At 35.9% G+C, this 22,152-nt stretch overlaps 2 protein-coding genes and 1 pseudogene across 3 annotated transcripts in view; 2 read left to right on the top strand and 1 right to left on the bottom strand.

Moving 5' to 3' along the window:
* LOC108143819 (furin-like protease 1) overlaps positions 1-17,873 on the bottom strand; it is a 142,516-nt gene extending 124,643 nt beyond the window's left edge. Inside the window, exon 1 of one of the 2 annotated variants that reach the window (XM_017268357.2) lies at positions 17,206-17,873. The gene's annotated coding sequence lies outside the window, so the exon portion shown is untranslated. The remainder of the gene's footprint in view (positions 1-17,205) is intronic. The other variant, XM_041709012.1, reaches the window with a different exon arrangement.
* Positions 17,874-18,797: 924 nt separating this feature from the next.
* Positions 18,798-20,314, top strand: LOC108143770 (annotated as a pseudogene).
* Positions 20,315-20,844: 530 nt separating this feature from the next.
* Positions 20,845-21,752, top strand: LOC108143774 (protein dj-1beta). Its single transcript, XM_017268302.2, has 3 exons — positions 20,845-21,008; positions 21,077-21,396; positions 21,460-21,752. The coding sequence occupies exons 1-3, from the start codon at positions 20,868-20,870 to the stop codon at positions 21,614-21,616; spliced, it is 618 nt and encodes a 205-aa protein (XP_017123791.1). The 5' UTR covers positions 20,845-20,867; the 3' UTR covers positions 21,617-21,752.
* The last annotated feature ends 400 nt before the right edge of the window (positions 21,753-22,152 follow it).

The raw sequence follows: 22,152 nt of genomic DNA, 5'->3' as shown, positions 1-22,152 counted from the left end.
AATTAGTACGGACCAGACATGTCATTTCATAAACTCTTATCAAAAATCGATAGTTAATTGGATTTCAACATACATTTTATGGGTTTTCTTGGAAAAGAAGGTTTGGTCCCTGCTGATAGCACAGGGATTCTTTAATTAAAAATTAGAAACGTGCATATGGTGCAGTGACAGGAAAAATTCTGAGAGCTACAACAAAAAGAGCGTTGCATCCCAATTAACAGTGTTTTATAACTTCTATCTTTTTTTTACAACTATTTTATACATTAAGAAAGTTTTTAACTATCAAAACCGAGGAGTAGCAACTTGAGTAACAAGATTAACTACTGAGTGTTAAACTCTATTTAATAATTATTATTATCATTATTAAAGCTTATTTATTAAACTGTCACAATATAAAGATAAATAAATGGTATGGCTTTGAAATTAATTATGCAAATTGAAAATAAAATGCAAACAACTAATTTGATTAGTTTGAGAACGAAAGTTCTTTTCAGACACAAAAAAGAATTTTCTGTATTATATTTATATCGCAAATTGCATTTAAACCAGCGCAAATCATCAGTTCATTAATTAAATTAACCGAAAGAAAACTTCCGCTAAGAAAAAAAAAACACAAACATAACCGGAAAAACAAACAAAGTGAAACCACATAAATTAAGCGGCAATGCAGACCGAAATGAACCTGACCCCTTCCTATTTTTGATATGATTTACAGACAAGCCCGAAGGCCCCAAACTGGCCCATTCCCTGGACCCCTTTTTGAATTCCCCAACTTGCAAAGGAATTAGTTGACTCGAGCTTAACCCTTCGGGCGGTTAGGGGTTAAATTGGGTCATTTAATGATTTCGTTATGATGAGACAAAAAGGGTCAACATTTTGACGTGGTGAAACTGTAACTGTATAAATAACTCCCTTAATGTTTAAAATGTTTAAATTATTTCTCTTATTTATTCTAAAACTTTTATAAAATGTATATTCTTTGAAAACAAGTAAAATTAAATTGAAGTTTTTTAAACAGTCGTTTAAATATATAGATATATATATAATATATCAAAACAATATCTTTACTGTATTGTTTAGAAATCCCAAAATACCCTATAAAAGTTTAGGGACTAACTAATTAGGCTTACATACAAATGGTTCCCTCTAACTTTTTGTGGCTTTTTCCACATTATCAAAATGCCTAGACAACCACTAATTATGATGTTAATAATGTCCGTTATAATAATTAACCTAATCATTATTATGAATATGTTTATGATGATGATTTTGGCCAGAGGCCAAAGGCCCAAACATCAGCATTTGATTTGTTTTTATTTGCATTTGCTTTCCGTGAAATCTTTGCTTTGATTTTGGGATTTATTCCCGCAGTTAATGGCGGAAGACTTTCCATTGCTCTAAAAAGTTGAATTCAGTTTTCCTAAATAATAATGAAAAATTTTATGTTTGATAAACAATGTAATTAAATGAGCAAGAACATTTTAGAATACCAATTGTTGCTGTTTAATACAAACTTCATTTTTGTTTGTAACAAGAAATAATTGTTTCGTGTAGCCTTTGTAAAAAATATTAAAATTTAAATGAAAGGTTTTAGTTTTTTGCTGACTTTTTTTAATATTTAATTTATAAGTGCTCTGATTAGGCTTAGAGATTTGGACTAAAAATAAATTTATGTGGACCGGTTAAGTGGCTTATTTGAGATACATTTTAATAAAAGACATTCTCTTTTTTTTGGTCAGCTCTTAATGATATCATTTTTATCTGTTCTGTTTTGCTGGTTATAATTTATTTATCTTAGACTTTATTCGTTATATATATTTATAAAAAGTCTTCTTATTCATGCTAATTTATTTTTGTTGCTCTGCATGTTTGCTACCATTAAGTTGTTATGCATTTTTTTTGTATAATTTTATTTTTATAATTTGCTTGATTTATTAATCCTTTAATAAGCCTCAGCTTACATTAGGTAGGTACCTTCTTGGAAGCCAACAAAAAAACAAGAAATATATAATAGAAATTCCGGTATTTTTGGGGCACTGGGCTGGTTTTGCTTACTTTTTTTTGTACACCTTCGGAACTGAACTCTGATCACCAGTTAGCACATGTATGCTAATTCCCAGCGGAGTCAGAGTCTGGGCCGATGATCAGATGACAGCCAGTGAACGTTATCGCTCTCAGCCTCCAAGTACCCCTATCTCAATCTGCCCCTGCGTTCGTATTTTGTATCTGTATCTGTTGTATCTTGCAAGCAAACAAAGTTCATCGACATCATTCTGACGACACTGGCAGTCGAGTGTGAGATTCGGTTGGTGTTGAATTTTACACTTCATTCTTGTTGTGAGCAAAGAAAATCATTTTAGCATTTTAATGGTTCAAATGTCCTCCTTTTTTGCCGTTCGCCTGTTCCCTGAACTTTGGCAAACAAATCGTTATGCCAAATGCATTCCCAGTATAATGTGATATGTGAGCGGAATCGCGGGATGCAAAGACGCAAAGGGTGAAACCAACCAACCACCAGGGAGTTTGTCCAACAACATCTTAAACCAAGTAGAACAAATATCATTTACAGTGTTTGACCCACTTTTATTTCAGCTCCTTTTTATGAACCGCCATTGGCGATGACGACAACATCAGCAACGTATGCATTTTGATACCCCGCGTTGGCGGGGTATATATTTTTAAACTTTTTGTATGGCTAATAAAGGCAAAATTTCTTTGAAGCATTGGAAAATAAATATTTCAAATATTATTAAATAACTTAACAGATAAACATACAAAAACATATCATGAATTATTAAATTGGAAATATTGATAATTTATTTGAAATTATTTTGTGTGTACGAAAATGGGAACTTTAATAAATACAAATAACCATGTCTATATATATTGAATTTATAATTTACCTTAAGTAAATAAGTTAGCTAAAGTTTGAATGTAAATTTAAATGTTGATTTCGCTCCCCAGGGAATGCAAGTGTGATGAAAATATCAAAAACGTTGTGTAATATAAATTTATAACCAATTTTAGATCAACTAGTAACAAATGTGGAGTTTTATTGAGAACGATCTAGTCGACACCCTTTTCTACAGCGATTCCCCACTTCGCTCGCCTATGAATATAATAGTAAAAGTGAATGCGATTTTTTCGCTCCTTGTCCCCCGCCAATTCCCCTCGCTTGCAGCGCTCTTTATGCATTTATGCTGAGGAGAAAACCAAGTCCTGGTGATGGGGAAACGACGTTGCGACGCGGCTTACAACAGTTTTTTGCTGGCTGCCGGCTGCCGTTGGCTGCTGACGACATTTGGTTGCGGGCTGTCGGCGTGGCTATTAAATTTCAATTATTGTTACATTTTTCACACACCGCACACGCAGAAGTCGCCAAGGAAATGGCAATGGGAAAAGCGGCCAACGAGAATGGGAAATGGGAATGGAAATGGAAATGGGTGGACTGAAACTGAAAATGAAACTGAAAATGGAGCATTTTTATTGAAGCGCGTCGCCGCCGCTTGACAATCGCAATTCATTTAATTTCCAAGTGAGACACGAAGATTGGGGAAACCTGCAATTATCGACAGGTGCAGCAGGTGAGCAGCAGCAGTTGTTGTTGTTGTTGTTGTTGGGGATTAATTAATCGCCTAAGTGAATCAGACCCCTGCTGAGCACACACACACACTCCTGCTCAATTAGGGGCGTGGCAGCCAATCAGACGACGATTTCTGCACGCATCCATCATGCTGATTCCGGTTGTCAGAAACAACCAAGGCAAGGAAAAGGGTTTGCTCTTGCTCATTAACTGACTACTGGATTAGGGCTGGCGGAATTGAAACACCTCAATGGCATTTTAATTGCAAAACTTTGCCGGCCTCAAAAGTAGCCATAAAGTAGTAAAGAAAACAGAACCAACGATTACCATTCACATTGAGCTGGCTTCCGGTTTAGATTGGTTTGGTTAGATTATTTTTAAGAAACTAGCAGCCGACGTATTATTAAAAACGGATATTACTTTAAAATACTTTATATATTTCATTTTACAACGTATTTTAAATGACAAAATAAAACTATCATCGAAAATACTTAATCAAATTCAGTTTTTTTATTCTAATGATTTAACAAAAATGTTAAACTCTGCCTTTTTTTGACTGCAGTTGTATGTATAATCTTTCCCAATTTATTTCCTTCGGTTGCAGCTCGATCGAGCGTAAAAAGGTGAAGTCAGCCAAAGGCGGAGAGCGAAAAGCAGTTAGCCTATAAAACGTAGACTGCTATCTGAACACTTGCAGATATATAACCCGATATGTGAGTGCACACGGCAGAGTCATAAAAGAAAAACGGTCGAAGAAGCCGAGCTAAACTTGCTGACATTTAGTTTGGCCCAGTTGACGCTGCAAGTTGTATTTGTAGTTGCAGTGGCAGTTGCAGTTGCACTTGCATTGGCAGTTGGCGTTCTTCTTTCTAAATTTATGTAATTTATACCAGTCTTATTTTATGGCAGCAAGTCAAGGAATTTCAGGCAAATAGGAAGGAAAATGCACCATGCGGTTAAAATGTTTCATTTATGCTAGGCAGATCAGATGAGCGCTTCAACTAAACTATTTTACTGCGATAAAAATCGTAAAACCATTGAGAAATATAGGCAGAGTAGACTTGATTTTACAGCTAATTTGGATCCAATCCGAAGCACTTAATAAGCTAGTTTTCAATTAGTCATAATTTGCATTTTGCAACGAGCTTCTTATCCATGATCTTTAATCACCATTTTCAGGAACCGTTTTACAACTTATCTTTTAAATTGACCATTAAACCCCTTACTAACTCCAGAAATTAAAGCAATAAAAAAGACTTGACTAAACTAAACTAAAGTATTTACCGGAAAATGCTGCGATTCACAATGCAATTTATTCCTCAATGCAAATGACAAGCTTACCTGCAAAGAAAAAGAGAAGAAGAAAAATGCATTAAAAAGCCAGCCAAGTAAGAGAGTTTAGAAATGGGGATGCTGAAATGAAAACAAATGGAAAAACAACAGAAAAAGCACTGACTGCTTCTTGGCTAATTATGTATCCCAGAAATGCAAGAAAAAGTTTTGTTGAAAAAGAAAGCAAACTGGCACACACATACTCCACTCCTCTAATTAGGTTGAAGAGAAGCACTCAAGGATTATGCGATCCCGACGAAGTGAGCTTTTTATTGGGCTTTTTGCTTATCGCGAAACATGTAATTTAACTAAATATGGGTACATGAATAAATTCAATGCCAGCAAAAACTAAGATAATGCCGGCGATGCTGGTACAAGTTTAAGTAAACCGATTACAGAAATACGCTTTAGAAGGCAATCAGTTTAGGTTGCAAACACTACGCTTAAAATAGGCTAGAAAAAACATGTTTTTAACAATGTAGTAAAACACTAGAAATAACAACATAAAATGAAATAAGTTATATTCATTTAATTGTTAAAAAGGATATATTATAGATAAAATTGGTGTTAGATATTAAACAAATTCTTCCTAGAGCTATAACATTTGTTATTACTTACATTTTTTAAAATATTTTTTTCTACAAAGTATATAATGGCCTTTAGCAAGGGTATATGTAGAAAGGAACCAGAATCGAGGACAAACACTGATATTACCATAAGGGAAACGACTGAAAGTGGGGATAAAGGAAGGAGAGCCCAAAGACTTGGCCAAACAAAGGCATATTTAAATGTTATTCTTGCCAAAGATTTGGCAAGAAACGCTGAGGCACTTGCAACGTCTCCGACGGCAGCAGCAACCTCGAAAAGCTCGCAACATGCAACTCCTTTTGGGCTGTTAATTTGCCAAAGAATTGGCAGATAGCCAGGCCAGCGGAGAGACCAAAAGTCAACCCCTTAAGAGCAATGGAAGCTAACAAGAAAATATTCCAAGCTAGACGTGATGACGACGATGTTGCATTGCTGGGGCGAAGATCTTGTTGCAGTTGCATATTTTGGCGTTGCACGTTTTGCTTGTTGCTGCTGCTGTTGCTGTTGCTGCTGTTGATGTTGCTGCTGTTGATGTTGCTGTTGCTTCGCATCCCGCTCAGTAAATATGCCAAGAGCCAGAGCCCGCAAGGCGGAGCAGTTAAAGCGGCCCCAGACACAATCATCCAGAGCCAAGGCTCATCCAGGGACCCCGACTATATCCCCTGTAGCACCCCTGTGTCCTCCTTCGCCCTTTCGGCCATAAACGAGTTGCTCCCCAACTCTGGCGGAATAACAAACATTTCAAAAGCCAGACCCCGACTCCAAAAACTTGATTTACAAAAACAAGCAGCGCGTAGAGATAGAGCGCTCTGGCAAACAACAATAAACTATAGATACTCTATTCCCTTTAAAATCGACTTAGACTGATATATTAAATAATTTTGTATAACCGCATATTTTTTTAACAAATATAAATATAACAAACAAATAAAAACCAAAAAAAAGGTATATAACAGTTAATCCTTTTCAAATCCTATAAATTTAATAAATATTTAACTTGTTAAAATCGTCTTATTTCTCTAACAAACTTGGTTGCCTTAAAGAGAATACACTAAACATTTATATTTTTAAATATGTATTTTATCAAGTATATCTTAATTTAAAAGCATGGTAAATAAGCTGTACCACCCACTAGTTAACTCGCAAATTAATTAGGAAACAAAACAAACAGGACAGGATCTCAAAAACTTGAATGTTAGAAAATCCTTTTTTAAATTGTTCAACACTATTAAGTGAAATAATGAATAACCTAAAGTTTCTATAGCAATAGTACAAGGTTTACATTAGTTTATTATATTATATTATTTCATCAATATATAATTAATAAGTTTTTGTTTTGTTAATGACCTTTTTCACCGCTTATTACACTAAGATAAATACTTTTACAAAACTCATATACCTTAACTCCGTAGCTACTACAACATCACAAACAATCGACATCTTTGAAGCCGGCGCTCCGTAAAACTGGTTCCAACTGGTGGCCCCCTTGAAAAAAGTGACGCCGCCTTAATCCGGCATTCTTTTGGCCAGTTCGTGATTAACTGTTGAGAGGTGGAGAGCCAACAATCGATGGGGATGGATCGCGGCGGAGGAAGGGACTTCCGAGGAGACCAGAAGAGATCGCCTGAGATTCGATGCATGTAACTCAATCGCTGGCTGAGATCATTAGGCTTTTATGTTGCGGTCGTTTGTTTTCTTTCCACAGCCCAGACTACTGGCTTGTCTGCCTTTGCTGACTGCTGCTTAAAAGTCGATTTCAAGTTCAGACAATGGGTAGTTTTGAGAGCCAACTCTGATTGATGCCGCTCATCAAAAAGTCGGCGAGAGGGCGAGGAATTGTGGCGCTGCTCAGACGCTTAAACAAAAGCCATGGCCCCAAAAATCATTCGCTGCCAAGTTGGCTAAGTAGTTTGCTGGCGTTTTGGTCATGAACGAGCACATTTTTCGGCGGGGCCCCCCACATACACAAGAATTCCCCATTTACTCCTTTGCCAAAAACTAATGACCACAATTTTCGGGGCGTTCTTCCTCACTGAAGGATTGATTTTTTGGTATATGTATGTATATTTTCGAAAGGCACAGGCACAATGAATGGATGGACTTTGGCTGGCTTGATTTGATTATTTGCTCGGCGACGGACAGCAGCCACGAAAATCAATTTGTGTTGCCATCCTTTTCTGAATTTGGTGTACGTGACTTTGAACTGAAGTTGGTATAATATGGAGTAAACTAAAGGAGGAGCAGTGGAAGACGCAAATTTGCAAGAAAACACAAAAAAAAACTGCTTAGGGAGATGAGTAAATATGAGTTATCTCAGAAATAGCAGTTTGATGAATGACATCACAAGAACAAGAATTTTAAAAAAGCCAGAAGAGATAACTAAGAGTCAGATAAACTAAAGAAGCTATTCAAATATGAGTAATATACTTGGCAATAAACTTTTAAAAATTTTAAGTGTCATACAAATTATGTTTGTAATTTTTTTACATATTTTAAACTTTAAACAGCTTTATAGAGCAGTCTTTTCGACGAAGCCGAAGGCAAGTTCATGACCGCATTAATCAATTCATGAACACTGGAGTCCTAAAAAGACAGGAAGTTCCGTCACTCACAGTGTTCACAGCACAGAAAATTATCATAAAATTTGAAACAAATTAAAACCACTCACAACGTCAAAAAAAAATCCCAGTATGTCATTGTCGATTGTGAGGCAAGCTCATTGGAGGATAGGGTAAATGGCCAAACGCTTTATTTGTTTTACTCGACTGGCCAGAAAGGTCACTCATATACAAGAAGCTCCCGAAAACCGTAAAAATCCATGTAAATCAACAAAGCGCAACATAACAAAACAACAGGAAAACAGAGTGATTTTTCCTTTCAGTTAAAAAAGATTAAACTGGGGGTCAACGGAGCGGGTCATTTTCTGTTTGGTAACTTTTGCATTTCATTTTCGTCATGTCATAATGCCCAAGAAAATGTTTATCAACTTTGAATCAATTGAAATTGCCATCTGGTTTTTAATCGTAATTATGCTTAATTATAATGATGCATACAAATTAATGACACTCCAATTAGGCGGCAAACAGGCACAACAATAAGGCATCAAGAGCGGACATAAGCAATTTCGGTAAAGAGGAAATAACATAAACGACAGGAGCATCAAAACCGAGTAAATTGATGCAAAATGTGAAATTAAGAAAGGGTGAAAAGGCAGAAACACTGTCATGAGTAGAAATGTGTATACACTTACAAATTATTTTTTAAAATCAAGCAATAAAATGATCAAAATACATACTTTCATTTCAAAAATGTTTTTAACAACCAATTATGTGTTTACATGATAAAAGATATAGGGTCAATCAATCTATCAAAGCATAGACGGTTTCAAAGTGAGAAAAGACAGCCTCCGAAAAGCCAACCATAATGTCACTTTGCCCAATGACAACAATAGCAAAGAGGCTCTGCCCAGCGGGTATACACATATACATATAAATATATATGAACGGTATACATAGTTGATATATGTATATTTATATAATAAAGCATGTTGTGTCTACCGAGTTGACAACTCTTTTGACACCGCTGGGGGCGGGGCGTGGCAAAATGTCACGAGAGTTGCAAAAAAGTTATTTACCCATGGGGTATTTATACATTTAAACCCTACCTGCAATAAGCAAAGGCTTTCTTTGCATTTTTGCATATTATATTAAATATTATTATTATACTATACATCTTTATTTATTTATTACTTTATTTACTATGTAAAATATTGATTAAATCAAACAATATTTTTTTTAATTATCTTTATTTTCAAGAGTATTTTAAACGCTTTCTTTCTCTCACAAACTCGGGTCCTTCTAACATCGTTATGTATTAAAAATTTGTGCATAAAATTCACAATGATGGCCTTATCCTCTTACGCAATTTGCCCTGTTCTCCTTCACAGCATCTTTATGTTCAACGTTTTCCATAAGCGCATATTAACGATTATTATTATAAACGCCATTTGGAGAATTTTTGCCCTGGCTTGTCGCATTATTGTCAATAACGTGGCTCATTTGTGGATCTTTCGATTCCCACAATATGCTGCAAGCTCTCTCACATTTTTTATGATCCTATTAATGTGTGCATTAAAGTGTAGTTAAATTGCAACAGATAGGTTGATGCACTTTGGATGCTCCATTGGACGTCAAGCAAAAGAAGACGAACATAAAATGTATATTTTCTTCAACACTCACTTTAACTGCTGAGTAGAAACCAATTTACGTTCATAAGTTAAGGGTATGTTAATAGCTCTTACGGTTTTTATTAATCATAGCTTCCAAGCTTAAGACTTTTTTCAGTATATTAGTAACATTTTTGAAATTTAACATATTTAAAACATGTTTGTCTCTATTTATTTTTTATTAACTGACAGTTTATCTTAAAAATTGCCAAGCCCCAATCAAACTTAAGCTTCCACAAATTTCAATTTAAAATCACATAATTTCCGACCGAAAAACATCTGTTAAGCGGCTGCCAATCACTATGTGAACCATTTCTCTATTGCTTTTCCGCTGCCCCAAATTATATTCAATATTTCAACTATTTTTAACTGCCCCCCACACCGCTCAAAAAAAAGCTATTTGTCTTGCCCATCAGGCCTCCACAACCCCCAGAAGTTTACAAAAAGACCCCCTAAATACGTGGAGAAAAATCCAGCTCCTTAGAAACTGCCGACAATCTTCAGAAATGGGCATTTTTCAAGTTTATTACTCGGGCATTCATCAATTGCAACACGAAATGAAAATGCACTTCAAGTATTTTCAACCAAAAAATGCCCCAACAATAAAGCTTTGAAAAAAAAAGGGGAAAAACAAAATTTAAATCAAAGTTGAACGCCAAAACAAAAAGAGGGTGGTAGGTAGGTGGTCGGTTCAAGTGGTTTTTCAATAATATTGCAAATGGTAGGTGGGTTGGTTGGTCGGTAGTGGGGTTTATCGAAACCTTTTGATTGTAAGCAACAAAATAAATGTAAACAAACCGCACCAAAAAACAAAAAAATACAAAAAGGAAAACACAACCAGCACACACATAGTGCAAGGGAGCCTGGCTAAGAACAATGTCATGCAATCAACTTTAGGCCAACAATAAAGTACAGCCAACGAGCAGAAGCAGCAGAAGCAGAACGGACTGCAATCAGAAAACTAAAGCCGTCAGAAAGCAACAGGAGAAACAAAAACAATAATCAACATTTTTTATATGCGAGTGCTTTTCCCCCGCAAGGTGAACAGTTTTACAGTTTTACCCCTGTTTTCCTCCTCACACATTTCATTTTCATAGTTTTCTAGCTGGCTCTTCAGGTGCTCGGCAGGTGAGAGATTAAAGCGTATTACCAGCCCCCCTTCGCTCTGACCTGCTCTGTTCGTTCTGATTGTTCAAGGTAACCCAAAGCTATGGCAATATGTCGATTGAATTTCAGCTTTTGTGGTTCTCATCGAGGCAAATTGTTGCGAAAAAGTTTCTAGCTGGTCAGGGTTAAGTTGATTGCATGGGCTTGGGGTTGTATTAATGTAACCGGAACAAATAATTCTGGGGAAAATTGATGTTCGAAGTACATTAACGTAATGACAGGAAATCAAAAATTCTTGGTACTTGATATTTATTCTAGACAATCTACAAAGTTACAATGCAAAACCACAAGGAAAGTGTTGGAAGAGTTTGTTTAGCCATTGCTGACAAGCAAGTTGTCGCCATAAATAGTTTTTAAGACAAATGACGATAATAATAACAAAACTATACAGCTTTTAACAAATGTATTACCGTTCAACGGTGAAAGAAAAGTCGGTAACCAAATAATTATCAGTTTTAAGAACCGTTTGACAGTTATAGAAAAATAGTCTTTTCTGCAAAGTGCTCAAAAGATTAGAGTACTTAAAATTTACCGCAGTACAAAAAATTTCTGTATTAGTAATAACAGGGTATAATTTCTATTTTATTGTTATATATTTTGTAAGGGAGTAGGAAATAAAACATAACTTCAAAGCGATATTTCATAATAAAAAAGGACCCCTTAACTAATTTTGGTTTTAAATAAATTATAATCAATAAAGTTATTTTATTTTGTCATAGATGTTTCTTAGTCTGCCTTTATTTTACATATAATTCACTTTCTGTATTGCTTTCGTTACCACATTTAAGTTTTCTTTTGATTTCGAACCAAGTACCATTAGTATTCCACTTTTTTGTCCTGGTTTCCTGTCTTTTTTATGAGTTGCTTCTCTGATTGAAAATACAAGTAACCCCTGTCAGAATCTTTTGTGGGTTATTGGTTATAGATCCAGCGTTCTCGCACAAGCTCACACTGAGTTAAATCCATAAATTTGCTGGCTTTGCAATTTATATTGCCCGTACATCCACATCTCACTCGTACGCCTTTGTTTTTTGCTGGGTCAAGGTTGACAGAGCGCTGCGATATACTTTTTATTTATAAAGCAGTATAAGCTCCCAAAGTTGCCAAAAAAAAAACAAAATACAAAGAACCAAAAAATTTACAAAGCAGCAAATATTAACTATGACATTTATGACACACTTTTCTTCTTGCTTTCTTGCAAGACAACGACAACACAGCGAACAACAAATACAGTGGGAGACAACAAACAACAATTTATTGTCACGTGCCAAAAAATACAAACACTCACACATATAAACTCAAAAAATTGTATAACTTTGGCAAACAAGAAAAGTAAGTGAAAAACGAGAGAGAGAGAGAGCGGAAAATAAACGGGGAAAACAGCTTAGACAACATCAACTTCTTGGCAACTCTGCCGGACTTTTTCCAGATATCTACCTCCTCTCTTTTCCTGCCACCCAAGAAATGCCATAAATTTTGTGATTTCTCATAAATTTTCGTCTCTGCATTTTGCTTCCAGTACTACCCCTCTATTTTTCGCATTGTTCATATTTGCATATGAAATCATGTGTTAAAATGCAGAAGCCTTTTTGAATATATTTTGGTGTGCAACATTTCCTCAACGTCGGAGAAATGGGAAAAGGGACAACTGGATCTGTATGTAAACAAACATATAAACAGTTTTCCTTATTCACATTTTCCAGCGTATTTTGCTACCAAATGTCAACTCGGTTGACTAAACAGAATGCACCGATAGTTTAGCTAGGTTATATTTTTTAAGGTAGTTTTTGAAAAATTCCTTTGTTGTGCATGGATCATAGAACATAAGAATGATTTCTCTATGACTTAACTGACTTTGTTTTGGGTTTTTAGCTGGTTTAAGACAATATCCCACATTCTTAAATATCATTTAACATTTGCCTTTAAGAAAAAATTTTAAAATGCCTGTGAAAAGTAACGAAAAAAATAAAGAGTTGCGCAAACAAAAGAAAAGTAGCTTAACTCTGGTAATTGAACCGAAAGAAACGCTAAATCTGCAATATCCGGTGAATTTGGATTACCAACATTTAGTTTTTTTGTGAGTCTACCTCCAGGAACTAACCAAATGAAATACAAAAGAAATTTCTGCTGATTCAAAGTGCAAAATAAAGAGTTCAGCCCGCTTCAATTGCTCAAACCTCTTTTTTTTGCCAGCCTGTTTCTTATATTCGCTCATCTGCCACAAGTCTATTATAGAGTTGACATTTTGGTCTATTATTTCAAATTTGGCCATTTTCATTTAAAATTTCTATACTATTTCGATGAAATTCATTAGACCCAATATTTACTAATTATTTAAATTTAAGAATTGACTAGTAGCATTAAAACAAATACATTTTGTAAGTAAAACATTTGTAAAAAACATTTAAATACAATTTTACTTACTCACCCACCATTAGGTTAAATAAATGTTTTATTCATTGTATGGACCAAATTTGCTTTATAATATCAATCTTAAGTACCAAGATTGTTTATTAGACTTTGCCTTTTCAAGTCGTGTTTACCATAATTCATGAATAAGTGTACGTTTTTTAGAAAACTATGTTTATTCGACCTTGTTTGTTTATTTGCAATCATAGCTTTTTTTGGTTTTCAAGTTTTGACAACACTGGTCTTCTAGGTCGGCACTTTCTAAGAGAGATAACTTAACTAGGTGGTTCCGTTTTTGTTTGGTTTTGTTTTCCTTTTTTTAGCCGGCGACGTCGCGGGAAATTTAAACCGAACCGAATAAACAAAGGGAGGGAAAATACGGAGACGGAGTCGGAGTCGCGTCAAACGCTTTTCCGCCTTTTCAGCTATGCGTGGCACGTTGCCTCGCGCTCAAATTGATGAGAAAGGTGAGAAATTCGAGGGAACTAAACTCGAGATTGCACGACCCCAGACCAGAAAAGAAATCCGATTTTTCCTCCGTCTGAGTGTCGTCATTTTCCGGCTAGGCTGCGACTTCGGCTGATGCGAAGATGTGAAAAACCCCGGACTTGTGAAAGCCGCTGGTGTGAAAAGGTTGGTGGACTGTCCAAATGAATTGCCCGTGTCGAAACAAGTTAACCTGATGGCTGACTAGCTGCTTTGCATACAGTTTTCACGGAATTTCCAATTAAATTTGCAATTTCTTAACGGACGAAAATGGCCAAAGTCTAAAATTTGCCATTCTCAAAGATCAAAGTTGTTTATCTATCGACTATGCTGTGTTTACTTTATTCCAAAAATAAGTGCAATCTTGATTTACATATTTTAGAAACGATTTTTGCTCTCTAATAAACAAAAAACTTAATTTGAAGCTAGGTATGTATATATATGTATGCGCAAGAATTTAGAAAGTAAAATTGTATTTTTATTTTTACTTTTTACAAAAATGTAAGTTAATTTCATTCTTTGGTTTGTAGTAACTAGTTGTTTAAATATTTCTACAAACTGAGAGCATGCACTAACACATGTTGTATTTAGCGTTTTCTCAAAATTCGTTTTCTTAATATATACAAATATTTGAAAGAATGATTTGTAAATTATTTCATCTGGAGCGTTAAATCATAGCCTCTCAGTCCCTCTATCTCTTTTCTTAGTCAATTTCGTAGGCCCGGTCGTGCTCAGATAAACAGTCATAGTGGCAAATAAACCATTTGCTGATTTATTCGCTATATTTGCCGCACCTTTCTTTGCTTTTCTTTGTTTCTACTTGGACACGCGCCAAAATACTTTGCTCAAGGCAGGCAAACACACACTTTCTGTACGTCAGTCAGTCGGTGAGCCCCAGTCATCCATCCCAGATTCTATATCCCATATCCCAATCCCAAGGAGGGTTCACTTTCGCCATTCTACTTCGACGAAAGAAAAACAAACATGGCTCAGTGCTCCCGCCCTAAAAAATGAGGAAAACTGAAGAATGAAGAATGCCGAATCCCGAAGAATGAAGAATAAACAAGCGACGCAATTCTTTCTACAGTTTCTTTGTTACTTGTCATGTATTCGAGTGAGTCACCCTAATGGGAAGAAACGCATGAGTGCGACGTGCCGCGATTGTTTGCGTTTTTTTGATGAGTTTGCTAAAATAAAACAATCGCGGTTCCTTCCGTGTCATGCTTTTGTAGATAAAATACTTTTAGCTAATTTATTTGAAATAAAAAAACAAAATTTTTTAATTGATTTTAATAACTTCGCGATAAACAAGAAGTAGTGTAAATGATTTAGTAGCTGTTTTTTCTATAGAACCAGAAAATACTGGAAATTTCCAATATACAAAATACTCCAATACATTGGTTGTTTGTTATAAATAATCTTCCTTAATTTAAGAAAATTGTTGGATCTTTTCTTATGGCTTTACACTAATTAAGTTTAATAAAAGGAGAACAAATCTTACAAATAACGTTGTGTGCACAAAGAACTCGGCCTTCCTTAAATGTAAACAAACTCAAAATGCATTTTTCAACATTTGCCGAATTGCTGGCCAAAAATAGATTCCCAAAGTACAGGAAAATATTCACGTTAAAACACATAACGTTAAAGTTTAACTCTACAACAAAGATCGAAAAAAAAAGATAACCGAAGCTAATACAAAGCAATTTATGTATATGTATACAAACCAGACAAATGGAAATATTTGCCGTATGCCAACAGAAAAACAATACTAATTGGGCTTGATGTGTGGAGCGTAAAACAGAAATGAGCAGGGCAAAAACAGACATCAAACTGACGAAAATTCACACGCCTCCACACAACGAACAGAAACGAGAACGATTTTGGGGAGAGATGGAAAAAAGCGACGCACGTTGCAAAAATGCTTTTTGTTTTCTTTTCAAAATCCTTCTGTTTACACAAATTCTTGTCTCTCTTGAAGTTCCTTTTTTGCCCCTCTTGATGTGTAATTTGTTTCTGTTTTAATTAGTGCTGAACTCTTGCAGGAGAATTGATGGGGGTGTGATTGGAATCACCTTCGGGCAGTGTTGTTTATTTACCTAAATGCAAATGAATTATTTCGATTTGCTTTGCTGGTTATTATTGTTTTTATTGGGCGAGCGAAGTGCGTTGGATGAGAAATGAAATTGAGAAACCCCGACGGTCAAAGCTCAGCGGTATTTCTCATTGTCCATTAAATCTTAGTTTTTAAACAAAACCGTAGAGAGGCAAATACGATTTACACAACAATTAGCAAGCTAATTTATTTTATAGCCATATATTATAAAGATATAAAAAAAAAACTAAACTATTTGACAGCTATTCATATAATTTCTACAATTTCATTGCATTCAATTAGTAAAAGCTAATGTTTTCGTTTTTTTTATTTACTATTTTATCAATCTCAGCATTCTAAATCAGAATAATCACTATTTATAGTTATATTTAAACTGATAGTAAACAATTCCATGAACAAAAGCAATTATTTTGTAAATGTCCCTTTAAATTTCCTCAATAACGGGAAAATATAAAAACAAACTTAACATCATCAAAAAATTCTGTGATTTTGCTTGGTAAACCAAACTCAATTATTTTAAACAATCATAATCATTATGATGTTTACTAATATTGACATGAAAACATCTAAAAAATAATCTGTAATTTCGGTGTCATTAATAATTTCAAGTTCTCAAAAATCAATACTCGGCAAATATGTATTTATAGACCGTAAAGAACGCAAAGTTGAACAACCTTTGCAAGAATTTAAAGGCTGCAAAATCTCAATAAACTATAGGAAGCCAACAAAAATTAACTTTTACAACGAGAGAGATAAAAACAACAAATAAATCATAATTGGGAGGGGCAAAAAAAACATTAGGAAGATTAGAGCAAAGAAGAAGAGGCGATTAAAAGGCACAGGAGCGCTAAAGAATAGAAAATCTAAAAGTAAACTATATGCACGACTACCTTGCAACGCGCCAGAGCGAGATAGCTGCTAAAACCGGTATCACAAACAAACACACCGCAAAGAAAACGCGAAGAAGACACTCTATAAGAAAATAATGTTGAGCATTTAAACAAAAACAGAAAATGCGAAAACAACAGCACTTTGCCCGGAGATAATGACTTACAAAGGCAAAAATGTAAAAACGCAACAAAGAGTGAGAGAGCGGTAAAAAGAGACGAATCTGAGGCACAAAAGAGAAGTAAAGAACATGCAACAAGCTGCAATAACAAAAAATAATCAACAACAAAGACCGCTCGGTTATTTTTGTCATTAGATCAACTATTTAAGATATTTTTGCAATTGTTTTCGCACGAATTTCACCCACATTCGCGAATTCCACTTATTTATAAACAATTTTAATCGCAAGCTCACCTGATAACTGGAAATAGGCCTGCAACTTTAGATTAAATTGAAAATTTCAATTATTTTCGTTGGCTGTTTCTGCTGGCGTTGTTGTTGTTGTTAAATTTCAAGCGAAAGCAGGCAAAACAACAACATAAAATCACAAACACTTGCACGCACGCACGTCACACACACATTCGCACACACACAGGCACAGCTGAGACATAAACACACGGAGAGCAGAGACAGAGAGCGATAACTATTTTGTTTTCTGGTTTTTTCACAATATTAATTCCACAGATTTCGAATGGCAACCATATTTTAATTTATTTAATTCGCTTCTTAATTCGATTTTGCCACTGTAGAACTGTGCCCGTTCAGCTGCTGTTTTGTTTTTAGTCCCCTCCTTGCTAATTTTCCTCGACTCGCGGCGAAAACATATGATTTTGTCGACAATCACGATAAGAACAACGGAGAAGGCGCGCTCAAACACCCAAGACAACCGTCTGTCTTGAAAAAATATATATATTTAAATATAGAGGAGCTGCACTTATTTTTCGGCTTGTTTTATTTTGGTTTGTCCATATAGCCAATTTACCAGCGACGACAAAAATTACTCGAAAAATCCGTAAAATCAGCAAACACGGAGCCGGAGCTGGCACGTCCGAACGTCGAAACGGCGAAAACGAGAAAACGGTGAAAACATAGAGTAGGAAACTCAGAGAGCAGAGAGCAGAGCCTTCTGCTTCTTTTTCTCTGCCGCAGCGCTGCCTCATCGTTTTCCTAACAGAAAGTTAAAATTATTACAGTAGAGGTGGAGAAATTTCGTTAATAACGATGTTTCGCAGGGCAGCTTCTGGGTTATTCCATCTCTAGGGAACATTCGAATATCGAATATCGCACTGTTAACTTGCTCACGTCCTACGCACAGTGGATAAGAATGTACGTGTACATCAAATCATATTTCTTCTCAAACCATACTAAAAAGACACTTGCTTCTCAAAATATATATTTCTAAAACAATTTTGGTAAAAATATAAACATATAAGAGTACAATATAATTATTAAATTAGTGAGATTTTATATTTTATTTTATTTAAAACTCAAAAAGATATTTCTGGCATGTTTTGAAAAGACACTTTACGAAAAACTGTCATCAAAAGCTGTTGTGATTTTTGAAATTCGACTTTAACTATAATATCCATAACCGGGCACTTTTCCAACTGTTTGACGGAAACAGCATCAGCTGTTTCGCTGGAGCGAAAGAAGAAGAGGTTTCATTTAAAATGTGGCGGGCTCAGCGATAGCCGGAGAGAAAGAAGTTTCATATTTTAAGAAATATAATTTTGTCTTGTTTATTTTTTGACTAATAATGTCTCCTTAAATTAATTAACTGTATCAAAAAACATGTACTATTATTTTAAAAATTATGCGGGGAAATTGGCTATGAGTCGATGGTAATTTAAAATTATTTTTATTTCAAAGATTTCGCTGGTAAACATTAATTTGTTTACTTTTATCGTATTTTGAATTAAAAAAAAAAATTGGTTGAATAAAAGAACGATAAATGCGATATATTTTGTAGCCCTGCTTAATCAGCTGATTTCTGTTGTTCGGCGAAGATGGACAAAAAGTTAAAGGGATTTCAACTGGTGGCCCAGGAAAAGGTAAAAACAGGAGTCATGAGTGCAAAAATACTAACCATTTGTTAATCACCGCCAGCTTTGCTCTATTCTGGGCTCCATAACCGGTGATAAAGCCACTGGAATATGTTTTCACTGCCTCCTGGTTAAAGTAAGGTTTTAATTGTAATTAAAGGATGTTAACCAATTATATGCTATTTCCCAGACTAAAGGGCATTCAATGGATATACCGCGATCTTCAGATCAGGTTCACATCTATATGATCCGCAGTGTTTTGGCTACATTTCAAGCAACTTGAATCCGTGGCCTTGGAGGAAATGCCGGACATATCCTTGAAAATGTATCACATAATTTGTGTGCCCTGTTGCTATTCCTATTTTCAAACTGGAGAGTCTTCGACCAGCGTTCCGGCGAGATTGTGGTGGATAATCTCAAGAACAAGATCAGCAGCCAGCGGGTGGAGTTGTTGCAGGGAAAGAAACCCAAAGTTGGCCCAAATCCAACCAGTAAACCCTTCACCGAGGACGAGATTCATGCGCAAGTCAAAGCCTTGGGTTTGGAGCTACAGAAACTAAATGACATGCAATTGGAGGAGATGCACGACTATGTGGCCAGGAAGTTGCACAAACTCATGGAGTTTCAGACCAAAGTCCTAAGGCACCTGAATACCAGCGAGATAGTGATCCAGATGATGGTTAATTTTAGAAGATTACAAACCCTCCAAGAGGACATCTTAAACAATGTTTCAAGGAAACAATTGCTGGCCGAGATTGATGAGCTGATGACTACTGATACCCTACGATTGATGTGCCTTTTGCACCATTGTGCCGGTGTGGCTCCCGAGGAGCTGCAGATCTTTGCGAGAAACTATTGCAATCTGTTTGACCACCAGAACTTGGGTGTTTTCCAGCAGTTATCGCAGGCGGCACTGCTACCACCACTTGTTGCCGATTAGAAAAAGAAGAAAGAGAAGAAGGTGCCAGCAACCAAGTTGCTTTCCCAACTACCGCTTCCAAAGTTCCAGCAAACCGAATTTCAGGCCAATGCCAATCGGCAAAAGCTTCTTACATCCTGCGGAGATGGTCACAATGGTGCTGTTGGCATGCTATCCTGTCCGAGTTATGTCTTTAATGGCACCTACATTCCTTTGGTGGCACAACCCTGTTCGATTCTATTAAAAACCAATAATGCCGAGGAGTTATCCTCGCAGCTGGCCATGATTAGGGGCCTGCATCTGCATATGGACGGTGGAAAAATCACGCCCAAGGCATATGCTAACCAACTTAAGGTAAATGGAACCACCGATCAGGATGTCTTTCCATTACGCCTGAGGAATCTCTTTGTTTTTGTTGTGGGCGGTGCCAGCTATGCGGAAATTGCCGCCTGCGATTTTGTGGCCAAGCTCACGGGCGCCCAAATAAACGTGGCATCCGAAATGCTTTATTTATTTTTATACAAAACAAAGATGTAACAGCTTGTGATTAATACATTTTGAAATTTTATGACGAATAACAAAAATTTATGGACTTAGAAACTGGTGGTTTTCTGGAATGGAAAATGATGAGCGACAACGTAATAAAATCAAGGCTGTATTATATGTCTTCGTTCTCGAAACAATTTGAGGCCTTTTAAAGGTACCTTGAAGTTATCCGTGAACCTTTTTGAAAAAACCTATCACATTGAATTGTAAAATCGCAATTCAAACTATTTAAATTTAACAGCTTAGAAATCGATAAAGAGCTGGGGGGAAATAAATGGTCCTTAAGTTGACTAAGAGCCTTTTGTTACATAACAAATTATTATATTACATGATATTTATTTAGATCCAGTTTTGGGTGTACCTAGATACTTGTACCTTGGTACGTACCTAGACACCATTTTTTGATACCTTATACCTTACCTAGGTACTTAATTTCTCAAATACCTTGTACCTTATTTCGATCCAAAAAACTAGTACCGTTTTACCGATCCGCATTTTAAAAAACCCCGATGGCGTGTTGCTCACACTTGCGTTTATAAATAAGACTATCGATTTATTATCGCAACTGTATGGTTTTCGTTGGTTTTCCTGCAATTTCACGGCATTTTTGTAAATTCCTTAATATGTCGAAGAGCGCACTGGTTATTTTGGCTCCCGGGGCCGAGGAAATGGAGTTCATCATAGCCGCCGATGTTCTGAGACGTGCAGGGGTAAGTTTTGTACTTTACCTGTTAAATCATACTAAACTTGCTATGCATTCTTATTCTTATCCTGATAGATCAAGGTCACCGTGGCCGGATTAAACGATGCGGAGCCGGTAAAATGCTCTCGGGATGTTCAAATCATTCCCGATACCTCGCTGGCCAAAGTGTCTGCGGATAAATTCGACGTGGTGATTCTGCCTGGAGGATTGGGTGGCTCCAATGCCATGGGCGAGTCCTCGGTGGTTGGGGAAATCTTGAAGAGCCAGGAGTCCAGCGGAGGGCTCATCGCCGCCATTTGTGCCGCCCCCACCGTTTTGGCCAAACATGGAATCGCTTCCGGAAAGTCCCTCACTTCGTATCCCTCGATGAAACCGCAGCTGGTTGATAAGTACAGGTATTTATCATAGAAATCTTATTGAAATGGTTCTGTACTTTATCCATTTACTCTATATTTTAGCTACGTGGATGACAAGAACGTTGTGAAAGATGGAAATCTCATCACCAGTCGGGGTCCTGGAACCGCATACGAGTTTGCTCTTAAAATCGCCGAAGAGTTGGCTGGAAAAGAAAAAGTCCAGGAGGTTGCAAAGGGTCTGCTGGTAGCCTACAACTAAATCACTATGTCTATTTCGCAATCGGAGATTCTCGGTTAATATTTATTAAAGCCCTATACCATTGATGTAATCAAGAACTGAATTAAAATTTTGTTGAACAAAGGCAATGCTAATAAATGCTATTTAAAATGGTAAATTTGCACCCATGCCAATTGTTTAATAGTGAAATCTGCTTATTTAAATTTATATTGAATAGTGTTCCTTTAGATACTATATTAAATTACTTTTTATTTTTTTTATTGGTATTTTAAATCAAAAATAGTTATTTTAAATGTACAATTTTTTAAATATCAATCCCAAATTTTTGACAAAATAACTAATATTTTTTACATTGTAAAAGTGAATTAAAGATTCTACTACCAGATCTTCGAACCATGGCTTGCGCCTGTACTGCTGGTATTAGTAGTAATATTTTCCCAAAAACAAGAAATGTTAGGGAAACGTCGCACTTACAGAGAAATGTTAGGAAAAAGTCAAATTAACAGAGAAATGTTAGGAAAATGTCGAATTAACAGAGAAATGTTAGGAAAACGATG

This window comes from Drosophila elegans, unplaced genomic scaffold (assembly GCF_018152505.1).
Source record: "Drosophila elegans isolate 14027-0461.03 unplaced genomic scaffold, ASM1815250v1 contig_468, whole genome shotgun sequence".
In the NCBI taxonomy this organism is placed as follows: Eukaryota; Metazoa; Arthropoda; class Insecta; order Diptera; family Drosophilidae; genus Drosophila; species Drosophila elegans.
The sequence above is the reverse complement of the archived record's forward strand: the minus strand, read 5'-3'. Positions and strand labels throughout refer to the sequence as shown.